Source organism: Triturus cristatus, chromosome 10, assembly GCF_964204655.1.
Source record: "Triturus cristatus chromosome 10, aTriCri1.1, whole genome shotgun sequence".
In the NCBI taxonomy this organism is placed as follows: Eukaryota; Metazoa; Chordata; class Amphibia; order Caudata; family Salamandridae; genus Triturus; species Triturus cristatus.
In genome coordinates this window covers 293,123,444-293,140,945 of record NC_140593.1, presented here as the reverse complement: position 1 = coordinate 293,140,945, position 17,502 = coordinate 293,123,444, and the positions used below count along the sequence as shown (strand labels likewise).

The window sequence follows — 17,502 nt, the reverse complement described above, 5'->3', positions numbered from 1 at the left end:
TATATTTGTTGCATGATATACATGTAAGACATTTTCATAGGTTGGCTCTTGCATGGACTCCGAGCCAACCAGATCCTCAGCTCTTCTGGTATGCCCACCACTATTTGCAACTTGGGCTTTGTACATTGGGCTGTCAGTCACTTGACAAAATGATTTGTAAAAGGCAAGGACTGGATGGTAGAGTTGAAATGCACTGATTTGTCAACTTTACCATCACGGCTTCTCAAACTAGAGGTGTGTGCAATAAAAATAAATTTAAAGTAAGTAATCCCAGGGCAGGGACTGGAGAGCAGAGTTGACATCCACAAAATTTGTCAACTCTACCATCAAGGCTTCTCGTACCAGAAATTAAGAAGAGTGTGAGCAGTAAAAATAAATGTAAAATAAGTAATCCCAGTGCAGGGACTCCAGGCCATTGTGTTATACGTGACCATAGTCAAGAGTTCCCAAGGACAACTACCAGACAGAAGTGGGAGGGGGGCAGGGGCATAGCTTCAGGGGAGGGGGGTATTTGGGGTGTGACACCACCCAAATGCATTCTTGGCTTGGTAGTTGGGTCTGGTGGCCCAGAGCCAGGTTTTCTAAGTCTGTCCTGAATGTTCTCATCATTCTCATTTTGCTAAGTGATTTTTACTTCTTCATTTTTTGGAGCAGAGTTTAAATGTATAAAGGGCTTGGAAAACTGTGGCAGTCTCAGGTTTTTAGGCACATTACTCTCAAACAACCAAAAGTTGATGGGATAAGTGTCTGCAAATAGTCTACCCAGCTGCAGTAACTTGGGTAGTATTCCTGCTCATCGTTTTACACCCACTGTGCCATTATAGACAGAGGCCTATTTACTGCAAATCAGTACCGACCCAGTACCTTATGGTAATAGTCCATCCAGAATCTTTTTCACCTCACTCTTCCACCCTACAGCCCACTACTTCTTTAGATAGGAAATTTGAGACTCACACCTCCGAATCTCCCTGACTAAGCTAAGCCCCTCTTCACAAGTTCCATTCATCAACTTGATGTGCAAAATAAAACGTAAATGTACAGAATAAAAACGTGGAGGTACAGGATAAAACTTGAAAATTCGAATATATATAGTTTGAGGTCTATTGTGCCCAGAAACACCATTCCCTCTTTTATTATCAAGGTGTACAGTGAAAGGGCAGCTTGCTTTACTGATATAGTCCAAGAAAACATCACTTGCCTTTTCTAAAAGTCGGTTTTGAAACTCAAGAAAGTGCTTTCATATATCCTTATTTATTTCAACTTTAAAGGTCATCATTTTTTTTATTTCCATTATGATTATTTTCCTCCGTACATTGTTTATTTTTTTTTAGTATTTTAATACTGATAAATAATAAGACTACTAGTATTACTATACTATTACTACTATGTTAATTCTAATACTATTTTCACTAGTACTGCTACTATACTATTTCTACTCATTAACAATAAATAATAGAATACGACCTATGGAAAATAACGATTATAATAAGAATAATGGAAATATAAATGAAGGTCCCGGAAGTACAAATAAATAAGGGGATATGAAAATGTTTTAGAAAAGCGCGTTATCACTGTTATTATCAGGATTATTATTATTGTTGCTATTGGTACCAATTGTAGAAATGCACATTTGTACAATAGAGCACACTGCAATAGGATTTTGAGGAATTTAAATCAATTAGGATGTTAACTTTCTGATTAAGATTCATGTAATCAACCGTGGAAGCATTAAAAATGCAATAAAGCCATTCGCAGACCCAGTTGCAGGACCTGCAGTTTACTGACAGGTAGGTGCAGTAAACACTGAACCTCCTGAGCTACGTTGCTCGCTGCACACGTGTCTAGCGTCTTCTCAGAACAGCAAAAGAACGAATCACATAATCACATACTTGCCACTTGAATTTTACAATTTTCGTCATAAATAAAATATTTCACGAAGATATCTCTCAAAGTTGTTCTGATTACCGAAGGCCCGCAGCCTAAAGTGAGTCCCACCAACATGATTCAAAGGCCGGGTTATTTAGCAATGGTTTAAGCAGGTCTTCCCGATAGCTTCCCTCTGTTGTGTGTATCCGCCATCTTGCATTTCCATGTAAACAACAACGGGAAACCCGGAAGCAAGATTTAAATGCTAATTGCCGGATATGAATAAATTACCAGAGGCCTGGACGATGATTAATATGAGTTAACAGATTCCTTCGAGCCTCTTGATGTCAGATCCCCGTATGGAGATCAGGCAGTTGAAAGAGTTGCTGGCTTGCTGAGGGATAGCTCTCTCGGCCTGAACTGATTGATAGCTGGTCTCCCCATTTCAATGCATGAACATTTGCCGCCAGGAGCACACTGGGCTTATTTCAAAGTGGGAATGTTCTAAGTGACATGTTCTTTATCTCCATTGCCGCCCGGGATTGCCATGAATCACTAATATAGGCACCTCGTGTTCTCTCAATGCCTATAAGTACTTCTCTCTGCCAACAGACCCCGCCTGACCATTTTGCATAAACACGCTGCTGCAGGCTATTGGAAGTTTAATGTGGGCAATAAAGATTTGGTAAACACAATAATAATTTTCAATCTGATTTCCCCAAGGCAACTTTGGCAGAACATGTTTGTGTTTATGAGTAATGCATTGGTCATATGTCTTGATATACAAGAGCAGACCTCTGCCATTAACTGTATCGCTAAAGCAAGAGCCATAAATCCGGCATTTAGCTAGAAGCAGGCAACAGCTAGAATACGCATTAAAAGGGTATGTGAGCAACATTTTTGAATTATATCACTTTTTCTGATAATGAACAGACTAGGATGGAGTTTAAAGGCAATGACAAGCAAGATCGGCGACCTTTCTCAAAATGATTCCTTTTCACCTAGTGTGACTGGCACCTGGTTATTATTTTATGCCAGAAATCTAACCTTTACCACAAATAACATACTGTAATTTTCACTGTGCCCTCAAAGAGTCCTTCCCAGTTCAAAGATCAATCATGTTCCAAGAGCCAATGAGGGGCAACAACCCTCCATTAACGCCCCTGTCTCTTTATGAGGTCACATGTATGAATAGTGCCTTTGTGAATGTTAACGATAGAAGTATTGCCGCTGTTGCATAATAAGAAGAGATATGATGTTGGCGACGAAGCCCTTCGCAGCGGCCGCCGCTCGTCTTCATTCAGAGATGAGCCCAGGGATACCAATGTTCAAGCTTACCTGCTTGTGAGCGTGGTCATAAGAATTGATGTGATTGTCAAACTCCTGATGCTTGTGATACTGCTTGTCACATAATTCACAGTAGAAATTCGCCTTCAAGTCCTCGAGAGCATTCGCTATGGCTTTCTCCTTTTCAGCATACCCCTTGAAAAGAAGAAGAAGTTGTTTGTGAGGAGCCCAGAGGATTAATGTGGTTCAGCAAACAAGTCTTAACTAAAGAGGCTAGCTCTATGTACGATGCAGTGCATGCAATGCTACAGAACGAATGGCTGACTGCTAGCCCAGGGAAACCACTGGCATTCACAATGCTGCATATGAAAGCACGTCAGTTACAAACCTGAAATAGATCGTGGCTGTGCCTTTGTCTGGGAGGGGTTGCAGTGCAAAGCCTAGTGGTACAAACTTATCAAATGCTGCATTTGAAATTTCCCAGAAAAATATTCACTGTAAAAACAACGCCCCCCCCCAAAAAAAAATCTATTGACATTTTAATACCCATATCTTTTTGGACAGGAGGTTTTTTTGATTTTTCTTTGTTTTCTTTCTTTTTGACAGAAGGAGGCCCACTGCAATTGTAGAATTTCGAGGCCCTGACGTTTTCCTCTTAACGGACTTGCATAATTTACACATAATCATCATATGCTCCATAATCTGCATATTAAAAAAATGTTTCTGGCTCAAATGGATTAAAAGTAAGCCTGGGCAAAGCACTACGCTACGCTCGCGTAGTTTGCGAAGTTTGCTCTACTTCGCACTACGCGAATTGCACGTAGCACAGTGTGAACACGCGTAGCGTAGTGTTGCGTAGTGCAGCGGTCATTTTTTGCTTGCTTGCGGTCCTCAATGTCAAGTTGGCGACCGCAAGCAAGCAAAATGACATCCCGGCGAGACTTTTTCCTTGTTCGCGATCAGCAACATCAAGTTGGCGATCGCGAGCGTGGAAAATAAACCTCCCGGCGAGATTCTCAACGCAAGGAGGTCTGGTTTCTCATTGCGACTGGTCGCGTATGGTCGCGACCACTCGCGATGAGAAACTACCAGTCCGCGTTGAGAAAGCTGCCGCTCGAGTAAAAATCTACTCGAGCGGCAGAAAACTACAGCTCGCACTGTGCAAGATGCCGTTTTCAATGATTGCACAGTGCCGGTTGCTTGTCCGCACTGTGCAATCATTGAAAACGACATCTTGCACAGTGCGAACAGGGTACTACGCAGTTCGCGAAGTGCTACTCGTAGCTCGTGTAGTGCGAAGTGCACTTTGCGTAGCTTCGCGTAGTGCTACTTCGCGAACTACGCCCAGGGTTAATTAAAAGTTACTAAAGACTTCGGCGACATGTGTTACGGTGCCATTGAAGGCCCTTTTCAAAACCACACTTGTTCCCTTCCTGTTGCTTGCTGTGTGTGTGTGTTAAACTTGTGCTAATGAAGTGAAACTTTTTCCAAGACAGTGTTAACCTGTGTAGAAATAGCATAAGGAAGTAATACCATAACCATATAAAGTGTCTTTTCCTGCCGCATAATTCAATCCACCCTGCTGCATAACTTGGTCTTCTCCTGATGCATATTACCAGTGGCTCTAACAGACGGGTCCCGTTACCCACAACTCCTAGCCCTTATGATCCCTTGCCTATGAACTTTGCATGATCTTTGAGGAGAGGAGTTGGCCTAACTGCTAGGGCGGTCGACCTCGAATCTAGGTTCGAGTCTCGGCAATGACGCTGAACATCCTGTGATTTTGGGCAAATCACTTTATCTCCCAGTGCCTAACAAAAAAAAAAAAAATGAATGTGTCCTCATGTAATGCAACTGGTGCCATGTAAAGTGCTCTGTCACCCGATTTGAGTCAAGTTTGCGCTATATAAAACTCTGTAAAAAAAAAAAAAAAAAACTAAACAGATTTAAATACCATTTTAAACAGAGACATAATGTAAGCCAGTGCAGGGGGCAGGTCCAACCCTTCAGAAGGCCGCCAGAACTTCAAGAGGGGGGCATTCAGCCCGATGTCAATGAATATCAGTGAGATATAGGAGACCCAGAGGTCTTCCATATCCCAAATTCTGTAGGCGGGGGGATGGCAGGGGTGAGGGGGGCATCATTTCGCGTTAACATGCTGATTTCAAATATCAGCCTTCATGAGCACTTCTCAACTTTTACAGCTCTGAAAATATTCAAGTCATTGTCACCTAAATATAAGTCGCTTTATAAACACAGCTCTGTGACTACTTAACTAACATCTCACCAGTTAAACGGCAAACATCCTTTACAACGCATGCCATTACCCCACATTTTGTACTTTGCAAAATGTTTTACAACTCTGGGCTTTACACCACTAACCATTACAACACATTCCCCAAAGTAACGCCCCGGTGGAGTTATACTAGTAAATTGCGTTGTAATGAGGAATGCGTTGTAATGGATTGGGTTGTAAAGCCCTGCGTTGTAAAAGATTTTGCAGAGTAAAAAATGTGAGGCAATAGCACACATTGTAAAAGCATGCGGGGTAATGTGTCCTACTCAGTTAAACTTTATACATTAGCCAAAGCGGAACTACAAGCTGGATATTTCTATATTATTTCTCATTCATAAAAAATAAAAAAAATGATTAAGCGAAGTGCATGATCCATCCATCCATCCATCCATCCATCCATCCATCCATCCATCCATCCATCGATGAAGATTTCACAATGAGATAGATTACAGATAAACCTCCACTAAAGGCCTGAAATGAAATAACACAGCATTACCGGAAGTCTTTCTGTTTGATGGTGCAATATTTTTCCTGGTACACGTACAAAGAGCACTGAACTATCGAGATGACTATGCCGCTCAGACATATGAACTGTGCCAAGTGACACTAAAGATGCTCATGGCAGACTCATTAACAGCTCATTCCAGGATGCACTCCGAGTTTATCGTTCTACTGGTAGGAAGTACAGTTAGAGGAGGATGGATACTTAAACGGTACTCATGAATCCGAGGAGGAAACTGGTTAACATGATTAATAATGGTGTCTACATGATCCCTCCACGCTATCCATTATTAGCTGATGGCTAACTGCTCCAATACAAGATTTATCGGAAGAACGCACTTTCCTTCCGTATTAGCCTCCAATTTGACTAGAGCTTCATTAAAATGAAGTCCGCTCATGCATGAAACATCACTTCAGAAATAAGTGGAAGAAAAGTCCAATCAAGGGGTATCTGGATGCTAGCGAGGACTAGTTAGCTGAAAACAATTGGAATTAAATTGTAGACCATCGGGATCCGAATGAACATAGAAGCAGTTTCGGTCTTTTGTTTTTTTTTCTCCTTTTCGAACTCTGTTTTTTGCTTTTCTGAAATGTTATTCTTTTTCTTTCTTTCATTCTCTATGTACTTCAGTCTATCTTTCTTTACCTCTTCCTTTTCCTTGGTTTATTTAGTCTTTCTATCCATTATCATACATGCCAAAGCGGAGAATTTAACAAAAATGTTAATTCAATATTTATTCACAAACAAAAGTATTCTGCTTTGGATAGCTGGGTAACATACACAATGCCCGCATGTGGTACAGAATGCCACTGCAGTTCACTAAGCCATCCTCTGAAATGAGAATGACCATTCTCCGGTATCATTGCTTGCAGGCACTACAATGCAGGACGCGATGGATTCTGATAATATAATAAAACAGGACATGTCTCGCGTGCAGTGTGCATTTGTCATGATGCACACAACGTCCTTTCATTCTAGTAATCTAGCAAACATCCAAGTGCCAATATATGCTAACTAATAAGCCATCCATCCTTCTTCCCCTTTTCTGTTTTCTTTTGGGATTTTTTTCATGTGTTTATATTAAAATAATGTTTTTTTAAATATTTATGAGAAAGCATACCTTAATAGGATCTCCTAGAAGGTTGTACCAACTTCACTGATTTATCCCAGAATAATAACAACATTCTTGGCTGAATACAAATATTTTTAGGGGAGGGTCTGTGCAGATATGCAAACAAAATATGCTTTTATTAAGATAAGTGATAATCCTGAACTAAACATATCAAACTACTAAACAGCAACATCCTGGTAAGTACTTCAAGATCTTTCATCCACACGTTTTGCTCTTTTAGAGCCAATAACAACAAATAGCATTTCAGCTGAAAAAACTGCTTTGCTTAGCCAACCTAAGGGGGTTTCCCTTTTACCATGTCTTCATCTAATATCACTGACCCAGAACCTCCTCTGAAGAGAGTCCATACTGTCGAACAGATTTGTAGGGATTTTGCTGTATTGAAACAAACACTTATTAGGAGAGTATATTTAATCAGTGGCCCCAACCTATACATCTAACTAGTTATGCATTTTTTCATCAAGTCACCTTCCAGAGCCTCTACTGGGTTAGTTTCACGACATTTTTTATCTGGGCATGGAGTTTCACAGCTGCCTAGAATACGCTTTTCTCTAAGACTGTACCTCTACAATACCATTTTCTGTTTTTCATTTGTGTTTATTTTATCCTCTGGACTATTTTTACTTTTATTTTTCAAAAAGTAGAGTTTGGAAATATTCTTCAGTCAATAAAATGTTTCCCTAATAAGGTCAATTGCATCACCTGAAATGGCACTAAATTAAGTGAAGCTTGGATTTCTTCTGGAATATATTGGGTTCGCAGAATTAAGGGGGGGCACTTTTAACTGCATGGTAGCATCTCCATTCACATACAAAAATAGGGCACACCTTAATTATGTACCGGATAGAGTGCACATTGTCTTTATGCAGCACACCCGGTACCAGCTACGGCCAGTCCGGCCCTGCCCATAACCCTTTTAGGATAATTATAACAAAGCCAATCACAGCTATACACTATAAATTATACAGAAGGTAACCATTTCTTGTGGACATTACTGCTGTCTTTTAACCTTTGAAAGAGTTTTACACTTCTTTGGTAGGCAGGCTGCGTTTGGTCAAAACCTGAAGAAAAAATTACCCTGAATTGCTCTCTTCATCCTTGCTCACTCTAAATCGCAAGTTCTTTTTTTTCTTATCAGGGATTACCACTGAAACACTTATCAGGGAATCCCCAATGCATTCCTATGGGAGGGCTGCCCCACAGAAGTGCGAAACCAAAATGGCTGTTTATCACTACCAGGACATGTCACACACTTAAGGTACATGTCCTATCTTTTACCTACAATGCACCCTGCCCATAGGGCTAGCTAGGGCCTACCTTAGGGGTGACTGATATGTAGTAAAAGGGGTGTCACGGACATGGCGCACACTTTAGGTGCCACGTCACAGCGGCAGTAACACTGCGCGCATAGGCCCTGCAATGGCAGAGGCCTGGGATAGGTTTAATACACTACTTTGGTGGGTGGCGCAACCAGCGCTGCAAGCCCACCAGTATCATTTAATTTACTAGCCCTGGGTATAGGAGATACCACTTTACAAGAGACTGACAGGTAAATTAAATAGGCCAAACAGGTGTAGACCAATCTTACCATATTTAACACAGAGAGCACACACACTTTACACTGGACAGCAGTGCTAAAGTGCCCAGAGGCCTAAAACCACCAACACCATGTCAGAAAAAATGTTAGGGGAAAGGAAAAAAGTTTAGGGATGACCCTGCAAAAAGGGCCAAGTCCAACAATATTTCATAAAAAACTTCATCAAAACAAAATCCAGGAAAAACGGAAAACTCAAGTAAATTAAGCACAACGTGTGAAATGTACCTGGGAGCAGCCTCACTTACATATGACTGACTTGGATTACTCTAATATTTTTCATAGTCATTTTTGAGACATCTATGGTTTGTCCTATAGATGATAATCGAAATAAAGAACAATATAGACTTCTTTTAAAGTCAGATTTTAATTACTGCTTGGCCAGAGACCCAGAGGGAGTTTCCTCTCTGAAAGCCTTGTTCCTGGGTTTATACTGCTTAACTTGCTTTGGTTAAACATTGCCTTTTAATGAATGGTTTACCCTGCCCTGGGCCTTGCAGCCCTAATGTAATGCTATGAGGCCCAGGAGAGTCTCTACCTCCCCTTGAGCTCACAGCACTGAATCATGGCTGTGCTGAGTCCTGGTGGGGGCGAGGGAGTTTGAGGTCTTGAAGCCCATTATCCAGGACTGCCATGACCAGGGAAGAGGGTCCATTATCTAGGCTTTGTAGCACTACATTATGGCTGTGAATCACAGGCCAGGGAAAGACAGTTTTTAAATCGCAGGGCTGCACCAAAGCAAAGTGGTACATAAACCTAGTATCATGGCTTTCAGTGAGACAAGTCACCCAAGGTCTCAGGCCCAGTATGATTGAAATTCTGACTTTGAAAGGAGGTCTTCTCACTCTGTAGTGATGTCCTTTACATGGTAAAGCACTGATATAAATATGAAAGACTTAGAAGAACCCCTGCAGTGAAGCCGTCCTAGACCAACAGGGGGCCTGCCCAAAAGCATATCGGGCTGCCATCACCCCCAGCATTTCCCAAACTGATTTAAAATGTCTGTGGATGTGACCCAGGGCACTCCCCTGGTAGTCAGTCCTTAGCTCATTTGTACAGCTGTCCGAGTTCTTAAGATGCATTCTAGTAACACCCATAAATGGTTTCAAGGCTTTCACAAATGTCAGGTTTTCCAGTCCCATGTGTGATGTGCTACTCCTGTCCAGATTTTTTCTTTGAGTACTGGGATTTCTAATCCTGTGTTATAATGGAATAAACAGGACTACAGGCCCCAAAATGCAAAGAAAAAAACTGGACTGGAGCAGCACGTCATGCATGGACCTGGGAAACTTGGCAGGGCTGGCTGATTGGTGACCATCAACCAACCTCCATTTTTAATATGCGTTTGAAAAACAAAAATCCTATCTCCTTTCCTTTCTCACTCACAAGATTGTCACATAGTTAGATTTCACTAAATTCTCCCACTTTGTACCAATCGCCTTGTTAAAAGAATAAGCAATTTGTCAGAAGATATAGTCTGAATTTGACCTCTGCCTTTCAACACACAGCAAATGTGACAAGATAAAAGCAACATTTGAAAGCATCTTTATCCTCATTCACTTTGGAACTGAGACACAGTAATTAGCACAGTTGTTTTGGAGTGCTGCGGCATCCCCTACACCTCTACTTCAAGCACCAATGGGAACTCCTCTGTACTGCCTACACCATAAATGTACAGACAAATTAAATCCTCCGCTGTGTTTCCTAACTATCACTCGGTATGGAATGTGGAACCAACTGTGCCAGGACCTGCATCGATTGTCATATGGCATTGCAGTTTTTTTCTTTCGTTTTTTTAACAGTTCTATAGCACAAACTCAGCCAAAGGTCTTTGGAGTGCTTTACAAGAGCACCAGGTACATTACAACAATTCTGAATATTTTTTTTTTAAAGATATGGGGACTTAAGTGATTGGTCAAGAATCACAGGATGTTGAACTGACCCTAGGCCTTGAACCTAGTTCCAAGTTCCATAGTATAGCTGTGCGAGGCCAAGGAGAGAGGCCCCCTCCCCTGGGTCTTGCTGTTCTACATAAAGGCTACAAGGCCCAGGGAAAAGGCCACCTGGACCTTGCAGCCTGATGGAGCACTGCGAGGCCCAGGGAAGAGGGTCCACCTGCCCTGGGCATCGCAGCACAGGATATTGGCTGCAAGGTCAATGGAAGGGTGTCCCAAACCTGGACCTTTTACTCTGATCCAATGCTTCGTGGTCCAGGGGTTGAGGATCACCTCCCCTGGGCCTCAAGGCAGTAGCGAGGCACTTTTCAAAACACTGCCTCACCATGCCAGTTTGATCTGGCTGCTCCTTCCTCCCTCGGCTTACCTGTGCCCGGCTGTCCTTGAAATAGAGGGGCCTTCTGTTGCCTGGAGACGGAATACAGCAAGGATGGACAAGTATTCACAGCAAGTATTTAACAGAGGAGCTGCCCCGCCCCTGACACTGTGAGCCAACATACTTGCCGGACTCACTGCTGTTACGTCCTGTACCCAATCTTTCCCTCCCCCATCTGCCATCAGAAATGCCACCACGCCCAGACCAGAGAGGTCAGACACTTCACTTAAAAAATTCATTACTAATGTGATAGGGTGGCGAAGGGGCCCAAGAAGAGCGGGTGGGCTGACTGTGAAAGTGTGGTCTTTCACAGGGAAGCTGGGTCTCAAGTTTGCCAGCTGAACGCGGGGCCCTGGGCAGCTGCCCACATGCCTAGTGCGACCTTGACAAAATCACTGTACTTCTAATCCTACACCACCTGTAAGCATGTGTAAACTGTGCAATAATTGCTTTAAATGTTCCCCAATCAGTCCTCTATTTAAAGGTTGTAATGGAAGGGAGCTCGTCACAACTAAAAATGTTTTTCACGGAAAAAAACAATGTTGAACATTTACACTAGCCCTGTGCATGCATAATGTTTGCTTTGTAGACGTTTCTCAGGCAAAGAGAAAAGGCTAACAAAGAAGCCTTAGAAATTGGAATTCTGGGAAAGTAACAAAGTCCTGATTTCGTGTAGAATGCCAGGGAAATTAGGAACCACCAAAATACCAAATTGTTAGTGTACACCTGCAACTATGCGGCTTTCTGAATTTCTTGTGATTTCTCAAAAGACTAATGTCGAAACTGTGGCACAAGTGCTACCAAGAAGGTAATTTATTCTTTCAAATGCATGGTGGTGTGTTTATTTTATCTATATTGTCTATGAGTCACATCATGACACTAATAGTCATAGTATGTGTAATTTCTATATATGTGCAAAATACCTAATCCTAATGTGTACTAAGACGACAAGCGTGAACCAGATTTCCCCCGCAATGCCTCTTGCCTACTTGAAAAAATCTTATAGTATTATATATGTTATACCAGCTTTCTGTCCTACACACATTTCATAAAAATCCTAATTATTCTCCAAACAGCTGTATTATTTTGAGAGAGACCACACTGTGTGATTTTCATCTGTATTATTTCGGACATTTTAAATACTATTATAGCTTTGAAATAGCACTATGTAACCGTAACCGTGCCATGGAGTGTGATGGGTGACTTAGATAAGGGAGGGGTTCATGCCTCATTTTCATTATGAGTGCTCCAGATGTTCACCCTCCATCTACCCTCCTCTTCCACCCTCGGCCAATACGAATGGCATAGGTGATTCGAGGGCGAGTGGGAGGATTATTTACTAGGAGTTATGAGGTGTACCGTAATGTACGCTCTGAAATTTGGGACTATAGGGGAGTAGTAGGCTGTAAAGCAGTGCATCTAAAGGACATATTTTGGGCCCCGCTTGAAAACAAAATATGAAATGTATTGCTCACTTTCTGCTATTTCAAGCACGCAAACAATATTGAATTATGGAGTGAAATTTCAGAAACGGTGTCATACAAAAGCAGATGAAACATGTTTGCCCCAGGCTCCAAAAATCCAAACGAGGACAGGAGGCAGAGAGAGAGGGAGAAGTAGATGTTCGGAGCAAGGTTAAGCTAGAGAAACTGAGAGAAGAGAGATAGAGAGAAAGAAAGATAACACATTCCCAGGGGGCTGCTTAGTTGCTGGGGACATGAGCAATAGCCCACTTTGCCGGTGCTTTATAGCGTCTCTGCTGTAAAGCACCGGATTCCTCCAGTGGGGCCTCATGTTTGAACTTCTACCCTGACAATACAGCTGCTTCCGGCGCCCTGGTGTGTGGCTGAAACAGCCAATCGGTGGAGTTACCAGCCCCAGACTTAACACAGGGCTCGCTACAATGCACTCTTGGACCAGCAAAGCCGCAGCGAGCGTGGTCATCTCGACATCCACCAAGACCAATGAACACAGGTTTGCTGCACATCTTACCAGGCCATGCGGAATCCAGACAGAGCACGTGAACAGCTGTTAAAGATGGAAGCAGACGAAACAAAATGATGCATTTTCCTGTCATGTGTACATGAAAAATAATGCAAGGATGATTTGTGTGCTTGAAACCCGTAATGCCGCCTCATTTGCATCGATACAACAGTAATTAAATGTGTATCAATTCAGCTCAAAATTACACAGGACTGGAACAAACGCTGATATATTGTACTCATTTAAAAGGGATGCAGCCATTGTACATGGGGCTGTAAGTGCTTTCACTTAGCAGTTCCTCCCGCTGCTACTCCTCATCGTGAAAATGCAATTAATGGTATCTGACATTTCATTTTCTAATACAAGGAAAATCAATGAAAAATGTCATCTAACTGAGTTTTCTCGAACGGTGTTGGTGACACCTAGTCAATTAGAAATCATTTATTAAATACTTGGACTGCAAGAAATATTTAATAGAGTGTGCGGTCTTTAAAGTATTGCTGGCCAGCAGATAATAACTAAAACCTGCTTCAGAAATTGATTGGAGCCGTCGAGAAAACTGGGGTGACCGTCAGGCCAAGTCATGCATGGGCTGGGTGGGCAGAAAGAGCGTGATATTTTTCTAAAGTCACCCACCAACTTGGTGGCAAATCAAAGAAATGTTACGCCATTTTCCTCTCCTCCCAGCTGCAGCAGCGGGTTCTCCGCTGCCAGCAGCCACAAAAATAAAACAATAATAAACGCTTGTTTATTATTCTTTTGTTTTGGCTGCGGGAGCTGAGGCTTGGGCTGGGGGCAGAGATGACTGGCCTGTGGAGGAGTGTATTGCACTGTAATCAGTGCGCATGACGGTTTGTCCCGCCTTCTCAGGACGGCCAAACCGTCATGCGCACTGAAGCTCACTCTAACCCCAGCTGCGGTTCTGGGTTAGAGAGCAGGCTCAGGCTCCCAGTGTACCTGGAAGCACAAATCCGCAACGCTCTCGCCATTTCTAATGTTGCGTTAATGCAGCATCAGGATTGGCTCCAGGAGATTCTGGGATCCTGTGCAGGCAGATCACAGAGCCAGATGGGAGTGTCTGAGTCGGGTCAGAGCGTGGATGCAGGTAAGATTTTATTTGTTAATTTGTTGTCCATCCCCAGTTCTCCCCACCCCTTTACCCAGATACGGCTGCTACTGCCCCGTGGTAACCTGGATGTTAGAAATGGGGTTTCTGGTTGGACAAGGTATACACCCTGGTCTCGCAGAACTCACCAATCTTGTTAGGGTAAGCTAGATACAAAACTGAGGTAACTTGTGCTCACCCTCTGGTACCTTTGCACAGTGCAGGTAGGCTTATTAAAAGAGGTAATGTGTAAGTATTTGTGCAAAACGCAGACACACAGTGACACAATGAATATTCCACAAAAAGGCTCCACACAGGGTTAAAGATATAGCTTGTTATATTTTGATTAAAATGACCCAAAACAATAAAACCCTATTTAGTATTTCCCAACTTATCACCTTACATTCATAAAGTAAACACAGTGCCTAAAAACATGGGTCTTACCGTGTGTCCATGACCTATTGGTATCATTAACTGCTGGAGACCTCTGGAGTCATGTCATTTGGACTGTGCCCAAGAACCTCATGTTACTACAAAAAACCTGGGAAACCTTGATATACAGATCATCCACTACCCACATATGCTATTAGTGTTTTTAGGTTTCCCAAACTCCTCACCTTATTAGTTACATCTTAGTTCACTTTTGGATTTAGAATTTGTTTGCTTGGTATGAGACTAGGGATACTGAAGGCTAAGTGGCAGGTGAATAAAAGCACTTGAAGCCACGTTGGGTCATTTCATTTACAACCTATATTTCACAATATGGAACCACAGAGTTTTGCCATTTAACAAGTCTTTGGAACCCCCTATGTTATCTAGATTTTAGTTAGCCTTAGTGTCATCTATCAATACAAAAAATATCATTTGATGGTAAAGATATGGGACCTCTGTGACCTAAGCTATATTGCAGACACTTTAAAGAGCAATTTGTTCCTTCTTCACACATACTTATGTAAGGAAAGATCTGGTGGAAACTCTCACATTCCCTACAAATGTTTTGCAAATCAGGGTTCAAAATCTACTAAGCTATGATAGAGGCATACTTCCATATTTCTATTAGGTAATATGCTGGCAAAATAGTCGCATAGACTATACTTGTATGGGATTTCAAAGAGCATTTCATACACTAAATGAAGATAATATTGAACATGATAAAAAATAACAAGCTCATATCGATAAAAAAAAATCTATATCCTGACTTTTCTAAAAAGTTGAATATAGCCCACATTTGAGCTCGTAAATAGAAATATAAAATCTAAACCTGTTGCAAATACATTTGACATGAAACATTTACAATCTAACATCTCAATTCATTCACTTTGGCCAGTTTCAATGTCTGCCAGCCTTCACATAGGGCCTTGCAGCATTCCCTGGTACAGTGGTCATATGTTTGGAAGTAGTCCAGTGTGTGGCCTACAAATCATTTTTGTTTTGCCAAAATGTACTTTGGAATCAAAACTTATTTGAAACTTTTACTCATCAGGAAACCACTTGTCAAATTAGTAGGATTACTTAAAATATATTACCCATTGATAAATTCCAGTGCCTGTAGCTTACATGAGTTTATCTCTATTTCTTTAGCATTTCAGCTGGATTAGATCATTTATAGGCCCAATATTTAAGATTTTGTCCCTCAGAACTGAATTTGATTGAATGTTGGGAGCCAAATCTAAAATAGTTATTCTACGAATTTTCGCAAACAGTTGAAATTAACTTCATATTTAAGACATTATACTGAGAAATAACATTCAGTCTTGGGGCCTTTTAAGAGTTTGGCAGTTCAAGGTTCCCCAGACTTGTGGGGGTGCAGCTGTGGCAGTCCACCCACACTGCTACATCAGTGGTCCGACCGCTGTATTACAACTTTAATGGTTGGACCACCATTGCAATGTCGCAACCACCGGGGGACTGCGTCCCCTGGTAGTCCGCTGCGGTCAGGGGTTCACATTATGCTGGTGGTGCCACTGCAACACCGCCATGCATATTGCAAGTTTTAGGACCACCAGCGGTGTCATGGAGGTTCTTCCTCTATTAAACTACTGGTAGTCATAAACAATGGGGTACCTACAGGGCTCTCTCGCACCCCATGCATGGGATGAATGCAGGGGGGCACATGTTGTGCCCCACTGTGTGCATGCACCCCCGGTTCCAGCACGGCATGGACTTCATAGTCCATGCCATTCTGGAATGCACTGTGGTGGTCCTGCTGCAGTGCCTTTCTAAGGCATACATAGGTGCCTTTGAAAGGCATGGCCGCAAGTCCACCCCACCACTCACCCGACGACAAAAAACTCATAATCTGGTGGGCAGGCTGTGGCCCCGTTTGATGGTACTCAAGCTGGGCGGTGGCGAGGCGGCCCAACCCAGGACCGCCAAACCTTGGTCTTCAACATCTTTAAATATGGTGAACGACAGAAGAATTACTTACACCAACTGCTAAGTACCCTAACAAGTAGTAAATTAGCGTTTACATATCTTGCTGATTCCAATCTGGAATGTACACAGTGAAGTGAAAATCATTTCTTTCCAATAATGGCAGTTTTAATGTTGAATATTTAACATAGAATGCATGATTTTTGTAGTGTGCATTTGCCCCGCTTTTCAATTCACCAGTTAATCACTTTTTTCAGTTTTTGATTCAGAACTGTTAAGAGCTGAAATCAACCAGTCATTTACAGCTTATCATGGCCATTATTTTAGTAATTTGAATCAATTAAAAAAAAACAAGCATGGGCTGAAGAAGATTGAAACTTGTACTCGGTTGATTTTTATTCCTTTGCCTTTGTTTGTTGTGAGATTCCATGGGTCTATAACTGGTTTCAAGTGTTTTATTTTTGGTCATGCTTGTATATTTAATGGTTTTGAGTCATAAAATGTGACTCAACACCAAGGTATATACAGGCACAGCAGGAAACAGGTAACCACAAAAATAACATACAAAAGTAAATTCATAGTTTATATTATCGCCTGCCCATGTATGTAGGCGTAGGTAGCACTAAACATACACAAAAGAATATTAGAACACATGAGCTATTACCAGTAACAAAACTCATGGAATTGACACGAGAGCAACTAGAAAAAAATGTTATGTACTGATCAATCGAAAGAGAACATTGGTGGCAGTGACAAAGGCAGACAATCATGCCAACTTCAAGCCAAATATATTATCAAACTGCGAACTCTTCGGCCAAATGGTCCCAACAATGATAAAGAACTGTTTGTACACTTGGAATTTAAATCAATAAATCACCAATAACATCCTGTTGCAACACAATGGGGATGTTACCTGTCAAATATAACAAAGAAATTAACAAAATACTTCATCAGAATGGAAACACTGATACAGAAGAAGATAAATCTAGGACACAGGTTAAGATTGTAAACCTACTGGAGAGTAAAAGAAGAA

At 41.8% G+C, this 17,502-nt stretch overlaps 1 protein-coding gene across 1 annotated transcript in view; it reads right to left on the bottom strand.

Moving 5' to 3' along the window:
* The window catches only part of ZNF804B (zinc finger protein 804B), a 1,022,517-nt gene that overhangs the window by 243,099 nt on the left and 761,916 nt on the right, over window positions 1-17,502 (bottom strand). The window contains exon 3 of the mRNA XM_085631205.1: window positions 3,205-3,348. Within this exon, the coding sequence (XP_085487331.1) occupies window positions 3,205-3,348 (144 nt within the window). The remainder of the gene's footprint in view (window positions 1-3,204; window positions 3,349-17,502) is intronic.